Raw genomic sequence first — 13,208 nt, 5'->3', positions numbered from 1 at the left:
GCCCCTAAGGCAACTGCACCCCCTAGCACAGTCAGTAGTGGTAGTGTACCTCCCAAGGCATTAGTTGGGTTAACCTTGGGTACTGAGGGGTCTGACAACTTAGTTGGCACACTCACTCAGGCTGTCCTTGTCTGTACAGGGGATATGGATATATCCCCTGAGATAAGTCCCAATACTTTGGGCAAATACGGCAGACACCTTTGATTAATGGCAAAATGGCTCAGGCCTATAGGGACACTTGTGCCAGTGTCACCATGGTGACACCTAACTTTGTGGACCCTGGACAGATCATGCCAGGTACTGATTTCCTGGTGACCAATGCCAGCAATGTCACTACTAGTCATAGTGTGGCAATTGTGGCTTTCTCCTGGGGTGGAGTGAAGGGACAAAAGAAAGTTGTAGTCAGTTCAGACCTCCCAGTTGATTGTTTGTTGGGCAATGATTTGGAGTCATCACAATGGTCAGAAGTGGAGCAGAGGACTCACATGGAAATGTTAGGCTTGCCAGCACATGTGCTTGCTGTGACTAGGTCACAGGCCAGAAAATGCCCCACTGAACAGGTGCTGGATCCTGAAATTATGGACCAGACACCTTCCAAGAAGAAGAGCAGTAGGGTTAAGGCTTTGCCTTCCCCCTTGCCCCAGGTTGAGGATCAAGTCTCTGAGGAGGCTGATCTGAGAGAACTGAGGGAAACTGAGCCTAAAGAGCTTGAACTTGATCAAGTTGAGTTTCTGGGCTCAGGGGGACCCTCCAGAGCAGACCTGGGGAAGGCACAGTTAGACTGCCCTTCCCTTGAACCCCTCAGACAGCAGGCTGCTGCTGAGGCTGCAGGGAATGCCACAGGTGCCCACAGGGTATACTGGGAAGATGGACTCCTGTACTCTGAGTCAAGAGACCCCAAGCCTGGTGCAACCAGGAGGCTGGTCATCCCCTTGTCTCTGAGAGGTTTCCTTCTCACCTTGGCCCATGAAATTCCCCTTGCAGGTCATTTAGGTCAGACAAAGACTTGGGACAGGCTTGTCTCACACTTTCACTGGCCCCATATGAATGAGAATACCAAGGAGTTTTGTCGCTCCTGTGTCACTTGCCAAGCCAGTGGTAAGTCAGGTGGCACAACAAAGGCCCCCCCTCATACCACTACCTGTGGTGGGGGTTCCCTTTGAAAGAGTGGGGATTGACATTGTTGGTCCAATGGAACCCCAGACAGCATCAGGGCACAAGTTTATACTGGTGGTAGTGGATCATGCCACCAGGTATCCTGAAGCTATTCCACTTAGGACCACTACAGCACCTGTAGTGGCAAGGGCCCTAGTTGGAGTGTTCTCCAGAGTGGGCTTCCCTAAGGAGGTTGTTTCTGACAGAGGTACAAACTTCATGTCAGGATATCTGACTGCAATGTGGAAGGAGTGTGGTGTGAACTACAAGTTCACCACACCCTACCACCCACAATGCAATGGGCTTGTTGAGAGATTCAACAGGACCCTCAAAGGTATGATTCATGGGCTACCTGAAACTCTTAGGAGAAGATGGGATGTCCTGATCCCCTGCCTCTTGTTTGCTTACAGAGAGGTCCCACAGAAGGGGGTTGGCTACAGCCCTTTTGAGCTTCTGTATGGGCATCCTGTAAGAGGACCCCTGTGTTTGGTGAAGGAAGGATGGGAGAGACCTCTCAAAAAGCCTGCAACCAACATAGTGGACTATGTACTTGGTCTCCGCTCCAGGATGGCTGAGTATATGGAAAAGGCATCTAAAAACCTTGAGGCCAGCCAAGAACTTCAAAAAGCTTGGCATGACCAAAAGGCTGTTCTGACTGTGTACCAGCCAGGACAGAAGGTGTGGGTGCTGGAGCCAGTGGCCCCAGCAACTCTGAAAGACAAATGGTCTGGGCCCCACACCATCATTGAGCAAAAGGGGGAGGTTACCTACTTGGTGGACCTTGGAACTCCCAGGAGCCCTCTCAGAGTGCTCCATGTTAACAGGCTCAAGGCATATGTTGACAGGAAGGACATGAGCTTGCTCATGGCCACAGATGAGGGACAGGAGGAAGAGAGTGACCCTCTCCCAGACCTGCTCACTCAGAATCCTGATGATGGATCAGTTGATGGTGTTGTCTTTTGTGGCAGCCTCACTGAACATCAGCAACAGGATTGCAGGCAAGTTCTGCAATCCTTCAGACATATGTTCTCTCTGACACCCAGCCAAACTGATTGGTGTACCCATGATGTTGACACTGGAGACAGTCTGCCTGTCAAGAGTAAAATCTACAGACAGCCTGATCATGTTAGAGACTGCATCAAAACTGAAGTGCAGAAAATGTTGGAGCTGGGAGTCATTGAGCCCTCAGATAGCCCTTGGGCTAGCCCAGTAGTTCTAGTGCCAAAGCCTCACACCCAGGGTGGTAAGAAAGAGATTAGGTTTTGCGTAGACTACAGAGGCCTCAATGCAGTCACTAAGACTGATGCCCACCCAATACCAAGAGCAGATGAACTTCTAGATAAATTGGCTTCTGCCAACTTCTTAAGTACATTTGATTTGACAGCTGGGTATTGGCAAATCAGGTTAGCTGAGGAGGCCAAACCCAAGACAGCATTTTCTACCCCTGGAGGGCATTATCAGTTTGTGGTAATGCCCTTTGGACTGAAAAATGCACCTGCCACCTTCCAAAGGTTGGTGAATCAAGTCCTCACTGGGCTGGATGACTTCTGTGCAGCATATCTAGACGATATTGCTGTCTTTAGCTCCACCTGGGAGGATCACCTGGTCCACCTGAGGAAAGTGTTAGAGGCTCTGCAAAAGGCAGGCCTCACTATCAAGGCCACAAAGTGCCAGATAGGGCAGACACAGGTTGTATACCTGGGCCACCTTGTAGGTGGAGGCCAGGTTCAGCCACTGGAGAGTAAGATACAGGCCATCAAGGACTGGACTCCTCCAATCACCCAGACTCAAGTTCGAGCGTTCTTGGGCCTGACTGGGTACTATAGGAAGTTTGTCAGAAATTATGGGTCCATAGTGACCCCTCTTAATGACCTGACAAGCAAAAAGATGCCAAAGAAAGTTCAGTGGACAGCAAGCTGTCAGAAAGCATTCAATGACCTAAAGCAGGCCATGTGCACAGCACCTATCCTAAAGAGTCCAGATTACTCCAAGCCATTCATTGTCCAAACAGATGCTTCTGAGTTGGGTGTGGGAGCTGTTCTGTCTCAACTGAATTTTGATGGTAATGATCAGCCTATTGCTTTCATTAGTAGGAGGTTGACACCGAGAGAGAAAAATTGGTCAGCTATTGAGAGGGAGGCCTTTGCTGTGGTTTGGGCCCTGAAGAAGCTGAGGGCCTACTTGTTTGGCACTCACTTCACCATTCAGACCGACCATAAGCCCCTCTTGTGGCTAAATCAGATGAAGGGTGAAAACCCCAAACTGCTTAGGTGGTCCATTTCCCTACAGGGGATGGATTTTACAGTGGAGCATAGACCTGGTACTGATCACAGCAATGCTGATGGGCTCTCCAGGTATTTCCACTTAGAGCAAGAAGACTCACCTGGTCAAGGTTAGTTTATTGTCCCAAAGTTTGGGGGGGGGGGTCATGTAGGAGAGTAGGGTCTGCAATCCTATGATCACCCAGATTTTTGCTTTTTGCTGCACTGGTTTACGACTTTCCCTGGCTGTGGGCCTGCTAATCAGACCCACAGCCTAGCTGTTCTCTCTATCCAAATTGTACTCAGGTACTGAATTGGCACTGGGCCCTCTCCAAGTCCCTGTACCCAGGGCTGAGGTGCACCCAGAAGTCTCCCAGGGGCTGAAGCATGTATTGTGCCACCCCTGGACTGACTAACTAAACTGACACAACTGGCTGCACGACAGCTGGGGCAAGGTGGTGTACTCACCCTTTGCTTTAGATATAGTATACCTATATCTAACCCTAAAATGGACACACAGATCTCCTATCAGTCACTCCTATGGCAGGCCTTAACAATCCTGAAGGCAGGGTGCTTGGAATCAGGTGAGATGGTGCTCTGGCATGAGCTGAGCCTGTCTGCGGCTTTCGGGATCTATCCCTTAGCCGTTTCCATGATATCGCATACCATATACTCTTAAGTGCATTATAATCCTCGCGGTTATGTGCCAACTCTGGTATCGCTTTATCAAAACATGTCGAGTAAGGTGTCATACGAATTGGAATACTAACCCCTTGCCAATTCTGGCGACGGGGTTAGCATTCGACCCTTCTAGAGGGACACGACATGTATGTAACCCCTAACCCCGGTTAAAGTCAAACAGAGCCTCAGCTCCACAAAATGGATGCTGCCACCGAGACACAAGTCTGCCCTCCTGCTGCTGGGAGTCCTCCCAGAGCAGGAGATAAGGACAAAGGGTTTCCTGCCAGGGGCGGTGCCAGCACCGTCCCAGACAGGATTTTCTGTATCCTAGGTAGGCAGGGCTTCAGAGGAAGGTGACTGCAAGTGGCACACCGGTGCTCACTATGCATAGGCCGGCTTGAACCAGTTCCAGGGACACTCCAGACCCTGAGCTGGGGAAAAGCCCACCAAGGAAGTGGGTGTAACCACCCCCCTCCTGGTCCCACCCATAGGACAGGACTTAGTCGCGTGCCAGCCCCCTTTTCCCAGATAAAGGTAGGAGCAGGCCCCCTTCCAAATTAGATCATCTTTGGAATCAAGACACGACTTTCTACGAAAGGACTTCAAGATTTCCTTCTTCAAGATTCTCCCTTGTGGCTAAGGAGTAGTCACCCTGCATCCGCAGGCACCATCGCAAGAACACTGCGGTCTGCTGTAAGTCCTTCCTCCGGAATCCGACTGCCCAGCTCGACAAGACCCGGCTTCCCTGGCACCTCCGACCTCTACTCACCTCTACAGCCAAGCTGAGAACCGTGAGTGCGACGAGACCTCAAGGGACTGACTATTGCCAAGACTGCACGACTTCTGCACAGCAAGCCCGCCGAGTAATTTCCTGGTGAGTGCTTTGGGGTCCGAGAAGCCCCGACCCTGAGCAGCTCCAGCACCGAAGATCAGCCCCCCAGCATCTCCACGATCGGCGTGGGGCCCTTCTGCTTTTTGCTGCTCACTGCGTTGTTTGGCTACTAGCCCGCTGGCTTGTGGCCTTCTGAACGACGCCCGACGACATCACTGCTGCTGGTCTGGTTGCTCCAGACTGGCCCTTGCTCCCTTCCAGAAGAGGAGCACCCCGGACCCTCCTGGTCCACTCAAGACGCCATTTTGAGTCCACCGCGTGGGCTTGAATTAGCCAAGGCTTTGTTGCCCAATCCTGGGTTCTTCGACGCCGACAGCTTCATCCATCGTGGGACAGCTCGCCTCTCCATCCTGGTCGCCGACAACGCCTCCTGGTCCGTGAGATCTGCAGAGCCAGCGTCGCCCACTCACCTAGTCGAGGTGACTACCATCCGGTGCCCTCCTGGTGCCCACTGACTACTGGCTAATAGTCACGAACTTGGTCCCCTCTGCTTTCAGGTGTCATCCATCTTCCAGATCCAGGCTTGGATCAACTCGAACTATCTTCACTGGTCGCCTGCCAGCATCTTTTCTTCCAGGCTCCTGGTCCGGCAACGAGGATTCCCGACGTCTTTTGAGACATATGCAGCTGCAGCCCCTGGGCTAGGTAACTTCGGCATTTCGGTGCCCCAGCATAGCCTCACTATCCAAGGGTCAGGATCCACTGTCGTTTTCTCCCTACCAGGTCGGGTTCGCCCGTGAACACTAACTTTAGCGTTACTAGCTTCCATAGACTTTGTCCCGCATCTCGCGTGAGAGTGCACACTCTGCACCCGAGTCCCCTAGGCCTCCTAGAAGTAATCTAACGATTCCATAGTCAAGTCCTAGCGATTCCAAAGCCTATTAGTACTGTACTTACCTGCTAGTAATTTCGCATTCCACTTTTAAAGTATATGGTTTTTCGTGCCCCTCGGGCATTTGTGTATACCGTGCTAACTTAAGTATTTTCGTAAGAGTTTTTGTTGTGTGCCTAGCACCCTGTCCTCATAAAGAGTACAGGGTTGTTGTGATTCTAATAAATACATTGTTTATTTTCATAACACTTGTGTGGTGTCCTTTCACTGGGTGTTCAAGGGGTAATGTGATGGTAAAACAGCTGGCTTAACACGCCCTCTAGAGTCTTAGCCTTAGACTGCTCGTATCCATGCTACTAGGATAGCTGGTCTATAAGGTTGACTTACAACCAATCATCAATAAGGGTTGTTTGGACTGATATATAGTGATCACTAGAATAGTGAACACTGCACATCAGGCCAACTTCTCACACAGTCTGTGCTAAGATATGAATTCAGCAGCCCACATGCCTCGAATGGAAAATGCTGCTTACCAGTATGCATCTGTTCTTGGCATGCGGGGCTGCTGACATTCATATCACCCACCCTCCTCCTTGGTGCCTGTCACAGCAGCAGGGTTACCTTCTTAACATACATTTACATGGTCATCTCTTACTATTCTATACTCCATCTTTGCCACAATGGCGAAAAACAATCTGAGGATGGAGAAGATGCCCATGCGCACTATAGTCCAGGGGAGGAGTTGCCTATCTCGTGATACTTCGAAGACTCTTCCAGGACAACAAGGTGCAAACATCCGGACCCAACACTAGGCGGCGATCTATGCTAAGATATGAATGTCAGCAGCCCTACATGCCAAGAACAGATGCATACTGGTAAGTAGCATTTTACTTGCACACTATGGGGCTCATTACAATGTTGGGCGAAAGCCTCCTCCCGTCACCGTCTCGGGACCGACCGACTTGTAGTTGGCAATTTCGACTGCCGAATTACGATGCAACTGACTTTTCGGTCGGATTCCCATTGTTCACTATGCAAGCTTGTGTTCCGCCCGAGAACCAGCTGTAACACAGGCTCTTACGGGGAAATGGGGTGTGTGTGTAAAACCCTGCACCCTGTTACAGGCACCCCATGGTGCCTGCTACACAGTGCAGGGTTTTACAGGGGTTTACCTTAGGTACCCCCTCAGACACCAACCATAGGCCGTGGGTGCTAGGGCGTCCTGCCAGTGGTCCCCAAGGTCACTTTCAGACAGCCTTTCTGTGACGGAAAGGCCGGCGCAGAAAGGCTGTTGGAAACTAGCATCATGGTCTCGATGGCAGAAACTCTGTCCATAGTGGGTTACTTTGCGGTTTCGACTGACAGTAATACTCTGCGAGTCGGTCAGAAAAGAGTCGGAATGTCCGGCTGCTTACGTTCCGACCACGAACATCGTAATCGGGCGGTCGGACTGTAAACTGACCAAGTCGGTCGGGAGAGTTCCGACGCGGTCACGATGACTCCGACTTTCAGGCTTTCCGCCTGACATCGTAATGACCCCCTTTGTTTTTTAGCATATATTTATCTCTCGCGGTCTCAAATATTGGATTTCTCATCCAGGACAATAAAGATACATAAACATCCATATTCCTAAACTCAGCGTGTATTTCAAAAATGCATCAGACTTGTTTTTTTCTTTTGCTGTGTGTTTGTTTCACACTCATTCTGTTCTGTTTGTTCTATTTCAACTTATTTGTCATTAATATATTCACCTTTTTAATAGTAGAAAAATAAAACACAGGACAGTTTATTTGAACCCTTCTGTTAGTTTTCCATTGCAAGCAGAATTAATATTTTACTAATGTTAATATTGGTTATTATATGGACAGTTCTTTATCTTCAGGAATGGGATGGCCTCGTAAGAATTTGTTTCGTCAGGAAGAACAAGACACTATCTGCTGCCTTTAAGTAAGTATCTTTTTGCCTGATGTAGGTATATATATTGGTATTTGTGTTGAGATGAAGGGCAGCTTATGCTTTGCACAGCCCTGCATACCTTTGTTTTATGGTAATTAAAGCATTTAAAAAAGGGCGTAATGTTGTATATTCTGTGAACTATGTATATATGTCTGTGCAGTTGGGATTGCTGTCAGGCAATAGGAATACTAAACCATGTGGATGTTTTCCTGGTCTGGAGTAGGAGGGAACAAGACATAGTATTCTAGTGTTTTCCAGTGTACTTAAGTTTTATTTTAAAGAAGGAACTTTAATAGTATTGCATAGTTTAGAAGTTCCTAAAATTAATAATGTAATAAATGTAGATGCTTCAAAAAAAAAAAGTACGTTTCATGCACCAGTTTCCATTCTGATGACCTATTGTCCGTTTGGATTACATCTCATTTCCTGCTTAGACGAACCGTTAGCCTCTGTATGCCATGAAACTGTAATTGATTTTATTTGACTAAGGACAACCAGCATGCAGGAGCATGACATGAACAGCGATGTATTTTACCCTGCATTTAAAGTATACCATTTACATCAATATTTTTAAACTGTTTAGATATTTACATTGTTTCTTTGAATGAGATTTGTGTCCAGTTGATTGAAGCCTTCTCCAGTCTAAATTCTCAATCTAAAGGGGTTGTTTAGTTTATCAATTTCTTGTTGGATGTTTTTTTAACAGGAAGAATGACATTAAGAACAGTTGGCACTTACAGCTGTACTTCTCTGGCAGAAGTGTGTTCGGTTTGGATTAAATCCTCTTTCTAAAGTTGAATTTATTGGCAAAATTGAGTCTAAATTTTACAGTTTGATAGTTGCACTGGTTGTGTGGGCTTTCACGTTCACACATGCACAAAAAACAATTACCACACTTTTTTCAAGATTAGATTATAACAATAATTAATTGGTAGAGTAAAAGTATGCCAGTGAAACTCCGAACTAAGCATACCTTACCAGAATAAACAAGACCTTAATAATAATCGTTGACTAACTCTACTAGATGTCTTAATATGCTCATTCATATCTCTTTTTGTAGGTGTGGACCACTAAAATCTCTTGAACCGTGTCTATGATCTTTACAAATTTAGGGATTACATTTTTTTGACAACTGTCATTGCTTTCTCAGTCAGTTTGTTTATTTATTTCATTATTATTTTGTGCCCAAATATATCACAGATGACAGGAGTACATTTTATTTTTGTCCGTACGACTAAGTCAATCTTGAAAACTGAATTTCTCCTCAAAGGACTACTCTTTTGTACTAACAAACTTATTGACACGAAACATTTTTATCCCCTGAAAACCTACTGACTACTAGTGTGCTAGCTGACTGGTGTAGACCAGGCTGCTGCCACAGACTGGTTTCTGACCCCCAGCAGGTGAGAGCCCATTCTCCCTGAGGGCTGAAACATTGCCTTCTCCGGTCGGAGGTGTTGCCACCTCCTCCAAGCAGGATGGCTCAGTGATCAGCATATCAAGGCAGAAGGCTTCAAAGCCCTATGCCGCCTTTGATAAGTGACCCAAGGCTTCCCTAGACAGGTGAAATGGCACCCCCTGCCTGGGCCTATTTGGCACCAGGACAGGTGAGAAATTAGCTAGTTAGGAGGCGTGTCTCCCTCTCAGGCTAATTCCACCCATAGGTTTGGCTACCTGAGGTGGACACGACTTTTAGAATTCCACTATCTTAGTTTTGGCAGAATTAGACTTTCTGAGTCAGGGTTCTAACCACTTCCCACAGGAAGTGGTCATATAGAGGGTGTAGACATCCTGAAAGTAATTAGGCCATTGGCTACTACCTGTCACTCCCTGTAACGCCCCGCAACTGAGTATTTAGGTGGCACCGCTGACATCAGGATCTCCGATTCAACGGATCAAGTTGAGAAGGACACCGAGAGCCGCATGAAAGAGTGAGAACTGAAGACTGCTGTGGACTTTTGGCACCCAACCCTGCCTGCTGCCCTTAGTCCCAACAGTTGTGACCCAACGACTCGTCCTGAACTCCTGCCAAGAACCCCAGTGGGCTGCCAGCACTTCATAAATTGCCAGCAAATCTCCCTTTGAGTAGAGGAGCTATTCCCCTGCTGGCATCAGGCACCGAAACTCAAAGTCGGGTCTTCCGAGTTTCTGCTCCCAGGCCAGCCCGATGCACTAGTACGCCCCACCCCCAACCAGAAAGAGGACCCTGTGCTCCTGAAGGTCCGATCTGTCCCCCCCTCCCCCCACCAAGTGAAAGGACACCAGGACCAAACAGGGCAGCACATGACCAATACCCGGGGTACCAAACCCCTTGCAGCAAGCTTGGACCGTTCGAGTTCAGTCGGGACTCCACCGACTCTGAGACAAAGCATTGAGCGAGAGATCTCAGCACCGCAGAGACCCACTTCTGAAGTGGCTGGGCTGTCCTCATTTTTGAACGCTCAACCGATGACCACAGGCTCCAGGATAAACAGCGCTCAGCTAACCTTTATACTCTGCACCAAGCACCCAGCCCGGGTACCTACCATGGGGCTGTGCACCCTTATCCACAGTTCACTTGTGACCCGAGCCCCCCGTTGGGAGTTCTAGGTGGCCCCCCTTCCTTCTACCAGCGTAGCGCGCACAGCTAACAGGTCAACCAGCATCCCTGAGCCCGGACGCCCTAGGGCAGGTAACATGTAACTGCTGGGGGTACTTTGGATCTTGGCCCCCTATGACCCTAAGTCCCGAAGGACATCCCCATAAAACAAACTCAAATAACAGTATGCCATACGTGCCTTTTCTCCCATAGGAAAGCATTGTGCATAAAGACGCATTTAAGTGAACATTTTACTTACCTGCTTAAATATATATTTTAAAAAGAAATTATTAGATAACGAGGTTCTTGGTATCAAAATTTATTTAAAAATATGAATTGTTTTTCTGAATTGGTCCCAGATTTATTCTTGAGTATTTCTCAAATTTATTGCCTCTGTGTGTATCAAAAAATGCTTAACACTAACCTGATACGCCTAACTGCTCACCCACGCTACCACAAAACAGAGCATTTAGGATATCATTTGTGCCTCTGTAAACCAATTGGGGTTTACCTGGACTCTTTACACATCGCACATTGTTTTGGTCCACTATATGAAGAGCCAGCTTCCTGCAGTCTACAATTGTTCCTGCACTGGGAACCAAGCACACCATTGTAGCTCTTGACTCTCACGGTATCACAGCAGAACAGTCAAAAGCTTACTCGGGGGAGGGGATGTGAACCAGTAATCACCACTTGCTGGCACTCAATAAATGATTGTCTAGTCTGTGCTTTTTGAAAAAGTAAAAGTACATTATTAAGCACATAGTACTAAACAAAACGCACCAGTTTACAAATATAAGAAACAAATAACAAAGCCCTAAGCCACATTCACAGAAAAATCTAATCTATTCAAGTCAGTCTTCTTGATCCGTTTTCATGGTTGTTTATTCAATTTTCATAGCTGACAAAATGAAGACTCCTTTTCATCTGGAGTTCAATTTGATCAGACAAACCTGGCTCCGGGGTGGCAAAAGAGAACCCCCAGAAAACGGAGAAGAACAAGACGAGGCGGCGGGAAGGGGAAGAGGCAGAGGAAAAGTCACACAGCAAGTGACCCGCAAGCAGCGAGTGACCCGCAGCAAGAGGGGCAACAGGTGGTAGGGTCAGAGGATAACCTTACCATCATTAATCTGACCCACAATGTGCTAACACAAGAAACAACGCTGCAATTAGGATTAACGTTCTGCCCCGATGAGAAGTTTGAATTCACTCAGACTCGAATAGATTTGTTTAAGTTCATCCGCAAGATGAAATTGCATAAATTCCGCAAGATGAAACCCTCAATAACGGAGGCCAGGAGATTAAAAATTAAATCCTCATCCAAGGACACTGATATTCTCACCATCCATGATCTCAGTATGGTGGAATTACTGGAGGACCTTCACACTGAAAATAGTGGTCCAGGGGAGTCACAAGAGAACCTAGCTATGAGAACAAGGAAAATTGGCATCGATCAGGAGGCGCCCTTGACTTCTTTCAAGCCTCCTTCTCAGTTTAATCCCCACTTAACGTATGATGCCATTGATTCATTTTCTGATGCAGTCCTCCAAGATTTGAACAGACTGAGACATAACAAGAAGGGTCGGGTGTCTAAACATCAGAATCTAACAAACGACCAGAGAAACATTTTGAGTGCCATAAGTAAGGATGAGAATATCATCTGCAAACCCTCGGACAAGGGGGGAATATCATCCTCCTAACTAGAGAACAGTATTGCCGCGAATCCCTACGACAACTCAATGATGGAAGGTATTATGAAAGGACAACAAAGGAACGATACCTCAAAAGCGTCTCTTCCTATCATGATCTGATTAATAAATGGAGAATTCAATCCATGCTGGAAACAGATGAATTTTTGTTCTTGAGGAACTGTGAACCAATGATTCCGACCTTCTATCAACTTCCCAAAGTGCATAAAAGCCTGGTTGATCCGCGTGGAAGGCCGATTGTTTAATCGAAAGGAGGATTAACAGAAAATCTCTCAAGGTATATAGACTCCTTTCTCTCTCAGATGGTTTTGGAACTTTATTCGTATGTCAAAGACACTAAGGACTTCATTGTCCAAATAAGGAGTATTAACTGGGACCCTGCATTTATATTAATTACTCTTGATATCACGAGTTTATATACTTGCATTGAACACTCACAAGGTATTCAAGCCGTAAGCTATTTCCTGAAGAAAAGATCACTCAAATTTGCAGAACACAATACCATGTAATTGGAGTTGATCAATTTCTGTCTACATAACAATATCTTTCTATTCCAGGGAGACCTGTTTAGACAAATCTCAGGGACGGCGATGGGCACCTGCTTCGCCCCCAGCTATGCAAACTTGTTCGTAGGCTGGTGGGAGGAGCAGGTGGCCCTTGCCGGGGCACATACCAAGTGGGTGGAACATGTGGTCGTGTGGCGTCGATATATCGACAACCTCTTTCTGATATGGAAGGGCTCTTCCAGTCAGGCTGAGGAATTCATCAATGATTTGAATAAGAATGCCTTGAATTTAAAGATTCACATATGAGATGAGTACCACTGCAGTTAATTATCTTGACCTAAGAGTATTTGTGAGAGAGGGGGTCCTGGGAACAGAACTCTATAGGAAGCCCACTGCTGGGAATTCAACCCTTCATGCACAGAGTAGCCATCCCCGAATCTAATCAAGAGTATTCCGTACGGAGAACTTCTTTGATTGAAACGGAATTGCACTTATGATTCGGATTTCGAGAAAGCAGCGGCTGCCTGTCTAGCCAGATTTAAGATCAGGGGCTATGATCAAGGGCTGTTAATGTCTGCCTATAGAAAAGTACAGGCCAAATCACGAGAAGATTTACTGAAGGACAAAGAGGAAGTTTT

General features: G+C 47.1%; 1 protein-coding gene across 3 annotated transcripts in view; it reads left to right on the top strand.

Moving 5' to 3' along the window:
• Positions 1–13,208, top strand: part of DIMT1 (DIM1 rRNA methyltransferase and ribosome maturation factor) — a 186,665-nt gene that overhangs the window by 158,558 nt on the left and 14,899 nt on the right. For all 3 annotated transcript variants that reach the window (XM_078675138.1, XM_078675137.1, XM_078675139.1), the window contains one exon: positions 7,704–7,768. In XM_078675138.1, coding sequence (XP_078531264.1) covers positions 7,704–7,768 — 65 coding nt within the window. The remainder of the gene's footprint in view (positions 1–7,703; positions 7,769–13,208) is intronic.

The sequence above is a fragment of the Lissotriton helveticus genome, chromosome 2_1 (genome assembly GCF_964261635.1).
Source record: "Lissotriton helveticus chromosome 2_1, aLisHel1.1, whole genome shotgun sequence".
Taxonomy (NCBI): Eukaryota; Metazoa; Chordata; class Amphibia; order Caudata; family Salamandridae; genus Lissotriton; species Lissotriton helveticus.
Note: the sequence above shows the minus strand (reverse complement) of the source record. Positions and strands in the feature narration are given on the sequence as shown.